The 13,914-nt window shown below is 43.7% G+C and overlaps 1 protein-coding gene across 2 annotated transcripts in view; it reads right to left on the bottom strand.

Annotated features, from left to right (window-relative positions):
• Positions 1 to 13,914, bottom strand: part of LOC122740188 (core histone macro-H2A.2) — a 58,138-nt gene that overhangs the window by 2,963 nt on the left and 41,261 nt on the right. For both annotated transcript variants that reach the window (XM_043982083.1, XM_043982084.1), the window contains exons 4-7: positions 9,344 to 9,541; positions 8,393 to 8,503; positions 5,362 to 5,461; positions 2,388 to 2,477 (exon numbers count right to left, since the gene is read on the bottom strand). In XM_043982083.1, the coding sequence (XP_043838018.1) occupies positions 2,388 to 2,477; positions 5,362 to 5,461; positions 8,393 to 8,503; positions 9,344 to 9,541 (499 nt within the window). The remainder of the gene's footprint in view (positions 1 to 2,387; positions 2,478 to 5,361; positions 5,462 to 8,392; positions 8,504 to 9,343; positions 9,542 to 13,914) is intronic.

Genomic DNA, 13,914 nt, shown 5'->3' with positions numbered 1-13,914 from the left:
TCACTTTGTACTCTTCCTGTGTCTTAAATACTACAATTTGAATTTTAATGACTTGTTATGATCGTATCACATTTTGTGACTTGTTACAACTTTATAAGACTTAAGATTTATGTCTTAATTGTTACAAAGTGCTATATTCTGATGTTTGTGTTACCTCGGTTTATGCACTTTCACCTTAAATTCAGTTCAACAATTCAAGAGTCAGTTAGTTTATCAAGGCCCTGGGCTAGGTAGGAGTGGGGTTTGGGGTGGTACAAAGACAAAAATGAAAGTGCCCCGCCTCGGGGAGGGAGTGCATAATCTACTTTCCCCAAAGTGGCAGTCAGTTCAAATCCAGCCACAGATACTTACTAGCTGTGTGGCCCTGGGCAAGTCATTTCACCCTGTTTACCTCAGTTTCCTCCTTTGTAAAATGAGCAGAAGGGAATGGCAAACCACTCCAGTATCTTTCAGTTAGGAAAAAAAGTTCTGCTCTTGTTCAGATGAAACCACCGAGAAGCCTCCTGTGAAAGCTGGAGGTGCTACGCCTCCAACCTAATAAAAGCATCTGGGGCTGCTTGGGCAGGAGCACACGGCTTGTGGGTGCGAGGATTTATGCTTCTACAAAGGTCAGGATGCCTCTGATGTTCTGATGTGGAGGGGCATGCTATGTGTCCTACTTAAAGGAGTTACCTGGGGAGGGGGAAATAAGCATTTACAGAATGCCTACTGTGTGTCAGGCACTTTATCATCTCATCTGATCCTCACAACAGCCCTGGGAGATAGATGCTATAGTTGAGGAAACTGAGGCAAGCAGAAGTTAAGTGACTTGCTCAGGGTCACAGAGGTGGAAAGTGTCTGAGGCTGAATTTGACCCCAGGCCTTCCTAACTCCAGGCCCAGCTCTATCCACTGGGCCACCTAGCTGTCTCACATAGAATATAGTAAGCACTTAACGAATGCTTATCTAAATTTCCAGGGAACAAATATCACTTTCAGTTTTACAAAGCACTTTCCTCCCAGAAATCCTGCGAGGTGGGTTATTATCACCCCCATTTTACAAATGAGGAATTGGAAGGCCCAGGAGGTGAGGTGACTTAACCCGAATCCCACAGCTAGTATCAATCTGGGAGGTAGAATTTGAACCCAGATCTTTTGCTTCTTTCCGCTACCTGAGGCTGCCTCTGGTGAACCCTGCTGAGCACATCCATTGCCACGTGTGCTTACAGCAAAATACTTATCATCAGGTCGGTTTGAGAGGCCAAGATGGTCGGGCTGCAGCCAGCGTCTCCCTCTCTGCCCAGATGCCCGCTCCTCTATAGGCTTCTGGGACGCTGATCTCTCCTGATTCTCTTCCCACCTTTCTGACTGCTCCTTCCCAGGCTCCCTTGCTGGATCCTCCTCTAGATCATGCTTTCTACCTGGGCTCTATCCACTGGCCCAAGAGTTGAGAAGGAGTGGACATTTCAAATTGGTTGTCCTATAAACATTTATTAAGTGCCTACTATGTGCCAGACACTGTGCTAAGAGTCGAGGATGTTGTTTGCCCTTCATTCTCAAAGAAGACCATGACATTGACTCGCAGTAAATTGGATTTAAGTGAGGGAGGGCTCTGCAAGGTCACCAGTCTCACTCTCTCCTCTAGAGCCATTTGGGTCCAGTGGCAAGATTCTCTCATCTGAATGCAATGCACCTGACCCACCTGATGCCCTTGTGACCTGACATTAGACTGAGTTCGCTATCGAAGAGCAGGGGCTAGTTTGTTTTTGTTTTGGGCCTTTCTTTGCACCCCCGGTGCTTAGCGAAGTGCCTGGCACATAGTAGGTCCTTGATGAATGCTTACTGACTAACGATCCCAATCAAGCAGAGCCAGGCTTTGGGTCCTACAAAGACAGGCAGCTTTCGTATCTTATTTCATAAATTAAATGCAGGCCAATGGGATTAGAGCTAGAAGTGACCTGAGAGATAACCAGAGGAGGATCAATCTGAGAGGGGTGACCTTCCCTGGCCAAAGAGTCAAGGAGGGAAATAGCAGCGCTAGTTCAAACCTAGATTCCCAGCTCCTAATCCAGGGTCATTTCCATTAGAATGCTCCGCTTTTTTGTGGGCCAGAGACTTCTGAGCCAGTCATGTCCCAAGAAGGGAGGGAGAACCATGGGCTGAAGAAGCCTAAAATGGGGATCTCTGGACATCACTGAGGCAAGGGGCTGCCAGCCAGGCCAACTGGCAGAGATCCAGGCTCTGTGCACATGTTCATTTCCCTAATATAAAAGTGCCCCTGAGAACAGTCCACATGGATTCTCTGGCACGTGGCCCCCATGTTTGGTGGGCAGGGTCCCGACCCCGGCAGTCCTCCCTGCAGCACGTCTGGGGTGGAGGTGCATGTCTGGGGACCAGTCGAGTTTTTACCTTCAGCCACTTCCAAGGGTCCTTGGGATTTGCGCAGTTCCTTGACGGTCTCCAGGAATTCTTTCCCACCAGCTTTTTCCAAAGCTTTACCTACAAAGCAGAAGAAAGGGAAACCCTTTTGCACTTCCTGAAAACACAGCGGGAAAAGAAAGGAGCAACAAATGGATGTTTCTTCCAACAACAGACAACGAGCCTTGGGACTTCAGGGTGGCGCCTGGGAAGCTCAGGATAGCCCTATTCATTGTGTGAAGGGTCAGCAAGCGGGAGGGGTCCAGGGATCTCCAACAGTGGGACAGCCATGGATCTGGCAGAAAGCCACATACAGGTATGACAGTACTCTCCATGACATCCTGTATGTATCTTAGTTCTTTACGTGTTGTCTCTTAGAATGTGATGGGGTTGGGGCTGGGGGCGGGGAGGAACTGTCTTTTGACTTTATTTGTATCTCCTGCACTTAGCACAATGCCTGATGTACAATAGGCAATTAAGTGTTTCCTGATTGATAGATAGACTAGCCAAAGCAGGTGATGCTGAATGGATGTGAGGGCACGTACATTACATTTTTGGAGCTGGAGGGGGTCTTAGAGTGGATCTAATTCAATCCCCACACTTTACAGGTGAGGGAAATAAGGCCAGGAGAGGGCACTTGCCCCAAAGTCATGAGGATACTCGGTAACACTTTGGAATTGGAACACACGTTCTTGGACTCCCAAATTTATTAATTAGAATGTTTGAGGGACTTTGGAGCAGATGAGAATCCTTCACTTAGCAGGGCAGTTAGTCTACACTCTATCACCAAAGTCACCCCTTGCAGGGGGGTCCTACTTGGAAAGGTTTAATAATGCTCATTATTTAGGCTTTTTTTTTTTCTTAGTATCAACCTTAAGTTCAGAATTCATGAATTGGATTGAATTCAGAATTCCATCAACCTAAAATGACATTTTGGACTCAATTCCTGTACGTTTTTAACAGAAACAGACAAAATTTACTAGTTCTGTGACAAGTCAAGCCATTTCCTCTCTGAGCTGTTTTTCTCTCACTGTTAATCTGAGGAGGTTGGTTTAGACCAGAGTTTCTTAACCTTACCCTTCTTGGAATGATGTATATCAGAATCAGAATAGAGTGATGGACCTGGAGTCAGAAAGACCTGACTTCAAATCTGGCTTCAAACTCTTACTAATTGTGTGACCTAGGCTAAGTCATTTAACCTCTGTTTGCCTCAGTTTCCTCAACTGAAAAAGAGGGATAATAACAGCACCTACCTCCCATGGAGTTTGTGAGCACCAAATAAGATAATATTTGTAAATCATTTAACATAGTGACTATAGAAATGCTAGCTGTCATCATTATCATAATGATGTTTCTAGATAATTGAAGAAAATGCTAAATTTTAATTAGAAGTTGGTGAAAATAAAAAAAAAAAGATGAAAATAAAGATGTATTTTTTTTTTCCTCCATCCAAGTTCATGGATATATCCCTGAAATGTATCCAGGGATGGATGATTCCTCAGGGGGCCAGTGGACCCCAGCTTAAGAATCCCTGGGTCACATGATCTCTAAAAGTCCCTTCTTGCTCTGATATTTTTAATGCTTCTGTGTTTGATCATCAACCTATAATAGTTCCTTATATGCTGAATGTTAGAAGGACACATCCTCTAGGCTGATTTAACCATGCAAGTTAACAAAAAGGCTGAGCTTATTATTATATTATCTGCCATATTCGGAAATGATATATTGTATTATTATTTATTATTATATTATCTGCCATATTAGGAAAATTGCTTATTTTCACAACTATTAATTGATTGCTATTTCAAATTAAAGCCATGATTCCAAAACAGGTTTTTCTCTTTCCAAGTGAGCCCACAAGAGCTACAAGCCCAGAGCTAAGACATCTGTGTTCAGTTCCCAACTCCAGTGCTTCCTAGCTAACCACTAGTAAGTCACTTAAACTCTCTGAGCCTCAGTTTCCTCATCTGTAAGAAGGGGATTTTAATACCTATACTATTTGTTATTGTTGTTGTTGAGTCATGTTTGCCTCTTTGTGACCTTATTTGGGGTTTTCTTGGCAAAGATACTGGAGTGGCTCTCCATTTCCTTCTCCAGCTTACTGGATGAAACTGAGGCAAACTGGCTGAAGTGACTTGGACAGGGCCACACAGCTAGTAAGTGTCTGACTCCAGGCCTGGCGTTCCATCTACTGCACCACCATTAAATTGTGAAGAAAGCTTTTTGCAAATCCTAGCACTATAGACATGAGAGTTGAAGTGACTGACCCATAGCTCCCCAGCCAGTATGTGTCAGATGGGATTTGAAGCCAGATCTTCCGGATTCCAAGGGTACCCCTCTGTCTATGATTAGACCCTGGCTCTCACTTTGCACGTAGTAGTTGCTTGATAAATGTTTGTAGAATGAACAAATGAATGAATGACAATCATGACTTAATTCCTTTGATGTCCATTTCTTTTTATTCCTACTTTGTGTATTTGATATGGATGGAATCATATGAGTAAATATCAAGAGAACTGCTGTAAATATAAAGATAAATGCTATCTAATGGTTAATAGTGGATATAACAAATTGGAAGCTGTAGATAAAACTGAGATGCAGTTGTGGACAGTTTGTGCCATGTAATCTTTTTTTTTTGTTTGTTTTTTTTTTGTTTTTAGTGAGGCAATTGGGGTTAAGTGACTTGCCCAGGGTCACACAGCTAGTAAGGGGTAAGTGTCTGAGGCCGGATTTGAACTCAGGTCCTCCTGAATCCAGGGCCGGTGCTCTATCCACTGTGCCATCTAGCTGCCCCGCCATGTAATCTTTGGCTACATGGCAAAGGTGAAGTCACTACTACATACTACAAATGGCTAACCACATCAGCTAGCCTTCTAAAGGGAGACTATTTATTTCAGCACCTGTTCCGTGACATTGACATGAACATTCTTCTGGTGTCAACCTGGATTACTGCCATGAGCCTTACCTATGTCTTCCTTGAGGTCTATTTCAGCTGTGGTTGGATGGACGATGCCTTCTACTCTCATGGAGCCAATATGGCTGATGTCACTCTGTGTCAGGGACAGCTGTGGAATGAGAAATAGGAAAATAGAGAAAGCATTCAAGCAGAATGGATGTGGCTTGGTTTGCTTCCTAGCTATTAATTATTTAAACCTCATACCAATAGATTCAGCAACTAGGGTTAGATTGATTTCAAGTTCTTTGGATCTTTTACTTTTTGATCCACCTTGATACCCAAGAGAGCGTGACAAATGCATCTCTCATTCCAGAAAAGGAGAAAGAAGTCCCCATTCTCCCCTTGTTCCAAGAGGGCTTCTATGTTTCCATGGAGAACACCTTCAGAAGGACATCTATCTGAGGACCATCTTCAATCAAGTGCTCCATTGGCCAGTCTTCCTGAAAGAGCTGTGATTTCTCTCCCCAGCTCCAGCTCCTTCCTACTCCCTCCTTCTCCATTTAAATACACAGACACTACTGGGAAAGCCCAACAGAGCCAACAAATGACTTTCTTTTACTGGACCTTAGGGCTCTTGGGTTCTGACCATGCTCCCTTCTAGTACTTCATTTTGGGGGGTATGCAATTGTACAACTCATCTGTATGTTTAGAAAGAGATAATTTTCCACCCTCATTCCATAAAAGGTTGAAGTCTTAGACTAAGAAAAACCTGAGATTTGAATCCTAGGTCTAATGTTTACTAGTAGTGTGACCTTGGACAAGCTGCTTAGCCATTTATATTCTTAGTTTCTTAATTCATTTGACATTTAAAAAGAATTTACTATCTGTAAATGGTGATAATAACAGTAATACCTAACATTTATGTAGTGCCTACTATGTGCTAGTCACTTTGTTAAGCACTTTACAATTATTATCTCATCTGATCCCCAGAAAAACCCTGTGAAGCAGGTGCTGTAATTATCCCCATTTTACAGTTAAGGAAACTGAGGCAAAGGTTAAGTGACTCACCTAAGGTCATACCACTACTAAGTGTCTGAGGCTGGGTTTGAACTCAGGTCTTTCTCACTGTAAGCCTAGCACTCTAGGTACTGTGCTACCTAGCTGCTCCCTCCCAACTACTGTTACTATTACTACCACTACTGCCACTATTACTACTACTGCTACTATTATTGCTACTTTTTTGTTTTGTTTTGTTTCCGGGCAATAGGGATTAAGTGACTTGCCCAGGGTCACACAGCTAGTAAGTGTCAAGTGTCTGAGGCCAGATTTGAACTCAGGTCCTCCTGAATCCAGGGCTGGTGCTTTGTCCAACTGTGCCACCTAGTTGCCCCTATTACTGCTATTCTTACTACAACTGCTACTATTACTACCGCTACCACTACTGCTACTCTTACTACTACTGCTGCTACTATTTCTACTACTGTTACTATTACTACTACTATTAATATTGATACTATTATTATCACTACTGCTACTATTACTACTACTGTTACCATTACTGCTGCTGCTACTATTATTATTATTACTACTGTTACTACTATTGCTTTTTTTTGGTGGGGCAATGGGGGTTAAGTGACTTGCCCAGGGTCACACAGCTAGTAAGTGTCAAGTGTCTGAGGTCAGATTTGAACTCAGGTCCTCCTGAATCCAGGGCTGGTGCTTTATCCACTGCACCACCTAGCTGCCCCTGCTGCTACTATTACTACCACTACTGTTCCTATTACTACTATTATTAATGATACTATTACTATCACTACTGCTACTATTACTATTACTGTTGCTATATTACTACTACTTGTAAAATGTGAATAATAATGTCCCTTCCACCTTACAGAGTGGTTAGGGGAAAATGCTTTTTAAACCCCAATGCATTAGAGAGAGGGGAGCTCCTATTAAGGTGGACGAATTCCTACTAAAAGAGAGAGCGAAAAAACTTCCCATCAGCCTTGCAAGTTCCATGTGGTCTCTCTCCAGCTTCCCGACTTTCCCTCTCCACACCTCTGAAATAAGGAGAAGAGCTCCTGCCCTCATTTCCAAGCTTTTAAGGGCAATGGAGAATCTTTTGTTCTGCATGAGCCCTCAGGGTTAGAAACCCAGCATCCTCAGTGCTTCATGGTATTCCCCTGCCTTGAATGGGGGTCTCATTTATTGCCAGAAGGGCCATGGAGGCATCCTGGGGTGGTGGAGAGAATGCTGGTGTTAGGAGACTGCCTCCCAGCTCCGCCACTCATTATCGAGGTGACTTCTGACAAGTGACTCTCTCGAAATCTCTCTCCTCATCTATAAATGAGAGTTGGACCAGCTGATTCCCAAGCCCTCCCCTCCCCCATCACTGCCCGCCCCACCCATCCGCTCCAACCTTCACGTGTTATGGTGCAGAGTCTGCTACTAAAGGAGTGATTAACAGCCAGTCTCCTAATGCATCTTATTTCATGCCCCAGTTGACTCGCTGGATAAACTGACTTCTCAGTTTACATTTGTAGATAGGAATTTGCATATTTGGCCGTGCAGCTTTCAAGTTCTCCAAGATGATTAAAATGTATTTGTTTTTTTTTTTCAAAGACCAGAGGAGAGCAGGCTGAATTCCTACTGAATAATTAATTTCTAACATGAGGGATATTTAATAAAACATATTCCTATTTTCTTTCTTTTCCTGAAAAAACTAAAACTAATTACTTCAAGCAGTGTAAGGCTGACCTGTAGGCAGACCGTTTTTTTTGTGTGTGTGGGCACAGAAATAAAGGTATCTGGAGGTTTCCCAAGAAAGCCACATTTCTGAGTGATTTATTTACCTGCCTGATATGCATTTTCCTTTTACCCACAGCCTGCCCAATGTGTGTGCTAGTCTTTAAAACCAAACACAATTTTGGCTTTTACAGTTTTCATGTTCTTTTGCCACAGCTTTCATTTCCCCAAATGAACAATTCAAGCCTTGCCTGTCTCAGTTGTATGGGATGGGGTAAGACCTACCTGCTGATGAATAACAGGTTGCAAAAGTCCAGTTGTTTTTACAACCTCACACTAGGATTATTTTTATTACCTTCTGCCCCAGAACAAGGCTCTTGGAAGAAAGGATGGTGAATCCATCCCCAGGTCCATCTTCGGATGTCGAATTCGAGGCGCCTTCTTTGTCACCATCCTTTGCTTTGGACTGTTGGCAGAAATCAGATGGACAGACAGACAAATGAGCCCCGAGCAGGGTTCCCGCCAGTGCTGTCACCTTGATCCTTCCCATGCCACCCTCTCCCACGCTTCTTCCTCTCCCACTGTGGATCAGAATGAATGGTCTTACCAGTACAGGCTCTGGATGTGGGAAGGACCTTTGAGATCATTTGAATACTTCCCTCCAATGTGAAGGCAAACAGCAGTGGCTGGGACAGGAGGCCAGGCATGCATTTATCTCACTGGAGTTAAGGACAGCATGGTGGAAGGGAATCCATACTGACTTTGGAATCCCATACTCTTTTTCCCCCTTTCTTTCGTTTTTTTTTTTTTTGGTGGGACAATGAGGGTTAAGTGACTTGGCCAGGGTCACACAGCTAGTAAGTGTCAAGTGTATGAGGTCGGATTTGAACTCAGGTCCTCCTGAATCCAGGGCCGGTGCTTTATCCAGTGTGCCACCTAGCTGCCCCCGCCCCCCAATTTTGGAGTCAAAAGACCTAGGTTTGAAGTCTTAGTTCCAGCTCTTAGGCATGACCTTGGGCCCATCCTTTTGCTTCTCTGGGCCTTAGTTTCCCCATTTGTAAAATGAGGATCGAACTATATTATCTCTAAGGTCCCTTCCAGCTGTAGAGCCTATGAATTAGGGCTGTTTTTATGATTTAGCCCTGTTCTTTTCTCAATACCTAAAGGTTGATGCGTTTCTCATTTCAAATCCCTGTTACTTTCTCCAGCTCCAAGGTGCTGAAATACATTAGCCCTTCAAGAAAGCTGGCCAGGCCTCCGTCTTTCAACCTTGCCCATGCTCTCTTGTGTGGTGCCCTCAGTTTACCTTTTTTGATGTCCTTGGTTTGGCGGCTTTGGCTTTCTTTCCACCCTTCTTGCTTGAAGTCGATTTTCTCCCTCTCTTCTCTGGGGGAGGGGAAAGGATTGTTTCAGATTTGCCCTTGGCCCCGCGCTTTTTGGCCAACAGCTCCGGATGAATCCTAGGCAGGACTCCCCCACTGGCGATGGTGACTCCTTTTAGCAGCTGGAGGAAAAAAAGTGGAGGAGAGAGTATGGCAGACTTTCCCAATTCAGAATCTTTCGTTAGGAGGTTTCTCATGATCTACTCTTCTCCTTTCTAAAGAGATGACAAAATCCCTAATTTAAACAGTTTTATCCTTCCTGAACTGTCACCGCTCTTTCCTAGTTACCAAGGGTTTCTGTGCCCATGACCAGAATGTGATGCAGATCGAGAACAGGCCAGGCCAGACTAATCTTATCTCCTTTTTGGATGAGACGATTAAACTGGTAGATGACAAGTGTGTTGTGGCTACTCCGATTTTAGTAAAGCATTTGATAAATTATTTCATGCTGGTATAAGAAGCAGGTGCCACACTCTTAGACTCCACTTAATTATCAGGTATGATTGAGTTACAGAATCAATCAACCAAAGGTCTAAATTAGATGTGAGTAATTCCTAGACAACTCCACTGAATCAATGAGTCAAGGGTGTGAACTATGAACAAACGAGTCTTCCATCCCTTTGGGAGAAGTGGGGGGCTTGCAGGGGTCATCGAATGAAAGCAGAGGATGCTGCACAGGAGATTTGGTTGGAGGAAGAGAATGGGTGCAAAGGGGGCTAGTGTGGAACCCCACAATCCAAAAGCAGGAACAACTCTAGGAACAGCCAAGCCCCGGAGAGGGAATCATTTTTAGTAGGGGAGAGGGGAGCCACAGGATGACCTTGTGAGCTTTGAAAGGCTAGAAGACTTGGCTTCCCCACTGGTGGTGGTGGCTGTGTCTCCAGAATAGAAGTTGCTGATGTCAGGAGCTGAGGGAAAACTGGACAGAGAGGAAATGCGGCTTCAGACTCTACCAAAGTTGTGACCCTCAGAGTCCAGCAGTGGAACCTTCCTGAGGGCTCCCCAAAGGGAGAAAAGGAGCTGTGAGTTACCCTTTGGTTACCAGTGCTCTTGAAATTTGAGACCACTCTCCCCAGGAACTTTGTGTGTGTGTGTGTGTGTGTGTGTATGTTGTGGTAAAAAGTTTTAACAGTCGGTTAGATAATGGAGAGACAACAGTTTTTTTTTAGGACCACCCTTTTGGGGAGGAGACCAACAGCATGAGCTACGCACACCAGTCCGCCTGCGACGCAGGCCTTTTTTCCTGCTCTGCTGGTCTCCTGGCTGCGCTGCACAGACAGACGCGGACTGGAGTTTGACTCGGCCCGGCTCTCGGTTAACAGCACGTGCTTGACTCGGTCTCTCGCCCCAAAGGTGGCCTTCCGCTTTTGGTGAGTTTTATACGGAATATAGACTAAGCCTAGACTTAAGACCATTTGTATTGTATTTCTACTTTCCTATCCTTCTAATCAACATCACCTTGTGACTACCATACAATAAAAGCTCTATCTAGAAAACCAGAAGCTTCTTCCATTTACTAGTCTGGGAGATAAATTAAGGGAAAGGTTAAGTAGGGTAGATTTATGATCTAATATCCAATTTTAATCTCACAATGTCTACATATCTATATTTATGTATATACATAGATATATACTATCTATATTTGTATATACAATCTATATCCAAAGATATATATACATATATATATATATATTTATGCACACATACATATACACAGAGAGATATAGAGTTCATAGCTATGTGTCTATACTATTAAAGCTTAAAACTATACTAAGACTTTTGGGACACTGTGAATGTATGTTTATATGTATACACATACATATATACATACACACATGTATGTGCACATTCATATGCAGACGCATAGAAGAAAAATATATCCTAGACTCTTGGGGGAATTGATTTTGTACTAACTTGTTCTCATTATACCCCCTTGGTAAATGCATACTTGATAGGGGCTCATGAACCACTTTAATGGAACTAGGGTTTCACTGAACGAAAGAGCAAGCTAGTTTAGAATCTTGGCCCTCAGGGTTACTCCTAGAACCTTGAGGGGAGTAGTTAGCTACCCTCCGGGCCCCCAGCCTGCCAATGTCAGTGCAAGCTGGGAGAGTAAGCCCCAGGCTAGTGGGGCACTACAGAATCCTTGTAGAGGGATGGAGAGATATGGATTTGGAACTGATTGGTGGCCAATCTCAAAGAGTAGTTGTTAATGGTTCAGTGTCAGCATGGCAGGAGGGCTCCAAGGGCGCGTCCCAGGGATCTGTGCTTGGTATTGTGCTACTTAACATTTTTATCACTGACTCGAATAAAGGCATAGGTAGCATGTTCATTCAATTAGCAGATGACACAAAGCTTGGAGCAACAGCTAACACAGTGACTGACAGAGTCAAGATCCAAAAGGTTAGAGAATTAGGAACCTAATAAGATGGAATTTAATAGAGATACAGGTAAAATTTTGTGCTTGGGTATAAAAATTAACTTCACAAGTCTAAGACGGAGGAGGTATGGATAAACACAAGATGTTCTGCAAAAGATCTTGGGGATTTTGGAGGACCACAAGCCCAAGGTGAGCCAGCAGTGTAATGGATCAGACAAAAAATGCAAAGGTCATCTTGGGCCAGAGAGGTTCAGTTTCCAGGGACAGGGAGGTGACTGTCTCGTTGTGTTCTGTGCTCATCAGACCTCATCTGGAGTAGTGCTCAGTTCTGGGTGGCATGCTCTAATTGATAAGCTGAGTGTCCAAGATGGGTCCCCAAGATGGAGGAGGACGTGGAGTCTGTGACATATGAGGATCGATAGAAGGAATTGGGCATGTTTGGCCAGAAGAAGAAAAGACTCAGGGTGGGCAGGAGAGACGTCAAGGGCTATCATATGGAATATTCAGCAAGCTCCCTGACACTTGGAGCCATCCCACAGTGGAATAGGCTACCTCCTGGTGGTATATTTCCCCTCCTTGAAGGTTGTCAAGCAAAAGCTGGGTGAGAACTTTTTTGTAGTGGAGATTCTTTTCATGTGTGGGTGGGTTTGGAATAGTCACTGGGGACCCTTTCAGCACTCAGATTCTGTGATTCGACATGTAAAGTGGTTTGCAGACCTTCAAACGCTATATAAGTGTTGGCTGTTATAAAAATAAATCACCTCTAAACAATCGGGGCAAAGAAACTACAGATAAACATACAGGGCGTTGCAGAAATGTATACACATTTCATGCTAAAGTATTTTATTTGTAACTGAAGAAATCATTTATGGCAAGTGGCAAAACAATGATTCTGTTATTGACAAATTGTTCCTATGAATCAAAACTACAGGGTGATGGAGAGATGCATGGAGGGTCTTGGCTGGCTGCAGCATCACCAGAAGTGGGCTGTGCATGAAGAAAAATGGCATCAAATGGGGCATGAAATCTACCCATCTAATGGTGAAAGAACAGGAGGAAGCCTCCAGGACATTGGGTGGATCTTCTGTGGAAGATTCATGGATGGAAAAAAATGGACAAAATGAGAAGGACACAAAGGGGTGGTGGTGGACATCAGTGCCACAGTGATCATTTATCTCCTGAGGTATTCATCAATGATTGAAGTGTTTCCACCAGTTTCCTTTGATGCTTGCCCTGGCATTGTAATGACCATAGGTTCTTGGGCCAGTTAAGCTCTGACTTTGGTGCCAAGACTAAAAAAGTCCTAATTTTGGAGTAAGAGGACCTTAGTTTACACCCACTTCTGTCATTATCTGTGTGACCTTGGATTAGTCATTTAACCTCTCTGGGCTTGTTTCCTTGTGGACCAGATGACCTCTGAGGTTCATTTTGTCTCTAAATTGATGATTCCATAGATTGCAAAGAAAGTCTTTGAGTATGGGCTCAGGGTCTGTCATCTGAGACTAACCTATCTAAGTGTGGAGGGCCAGTCTCCAGACTTTTGGATACCAGGTGATAGATTTTTTTTTTCCCCAGCCAAAGCAATTCATGAATAACCATTTATTAGGAAGTGGAGGGGCTCTAATCTGCATTCTTGGAGGAAGTACTCAGACCAATGAAATGAGATTCTTGAAGCATTTACTAAGCGGTTATATTAATATATAAAGCAATTTTTATACATAAAATGTTTTGAATGTATTTAATGAAATGCATATACGTTTGGGAAATGTCCTATATATTGCATCACTCGCCTGACAATACCGCTTGGCTCTCTTAGGAGGTGAAAAATAAGGTCTCAGTGGAAAAGGGAAGCATCGTGCCATTCTTTAAAATAGAGATCGTGTAACATAAAGGTGGAAAGGCAGGCTGGGGCCTTGAATAGCCGAGAGGATTGCAATGAGGTGACACTCCACTGGACGCTGGGAAGACCAGTTTGTTGGGAGGCAGGAGCAATTGTGCAGGGAAGAGGCTAGGAGGTCTGAATTAGGGTGCTGCCCTGGGAGTGGGAAGGAGAGGCAGTGTGTGAGCCATGTTATAGGGGAAAAACCAAGACTTGGCACCTAATTAGATGGAGGG

The sequence above is a fragment of the Dromiciops gliroides genome, chromosome 2, assembly GCF_019393635.1.
Source record: "Dromiciops gliroides isolate mDroGli1 chromosome 2, mDroGli1.pri, whole genome shotgun sequence".
Classification (NCBI taxonomy): Eukaryota; Metazoa; Chordata; class Mammalia; order Microbiotheria; family Microbiotheriidae; genus Dromiciops; species Dromiciops gliroides.
The sequence above is the reverse complement of the archived record's forward strand: the minus strand, read 5'-3'. Positions and strand labels throughout refer to the sequence as shown.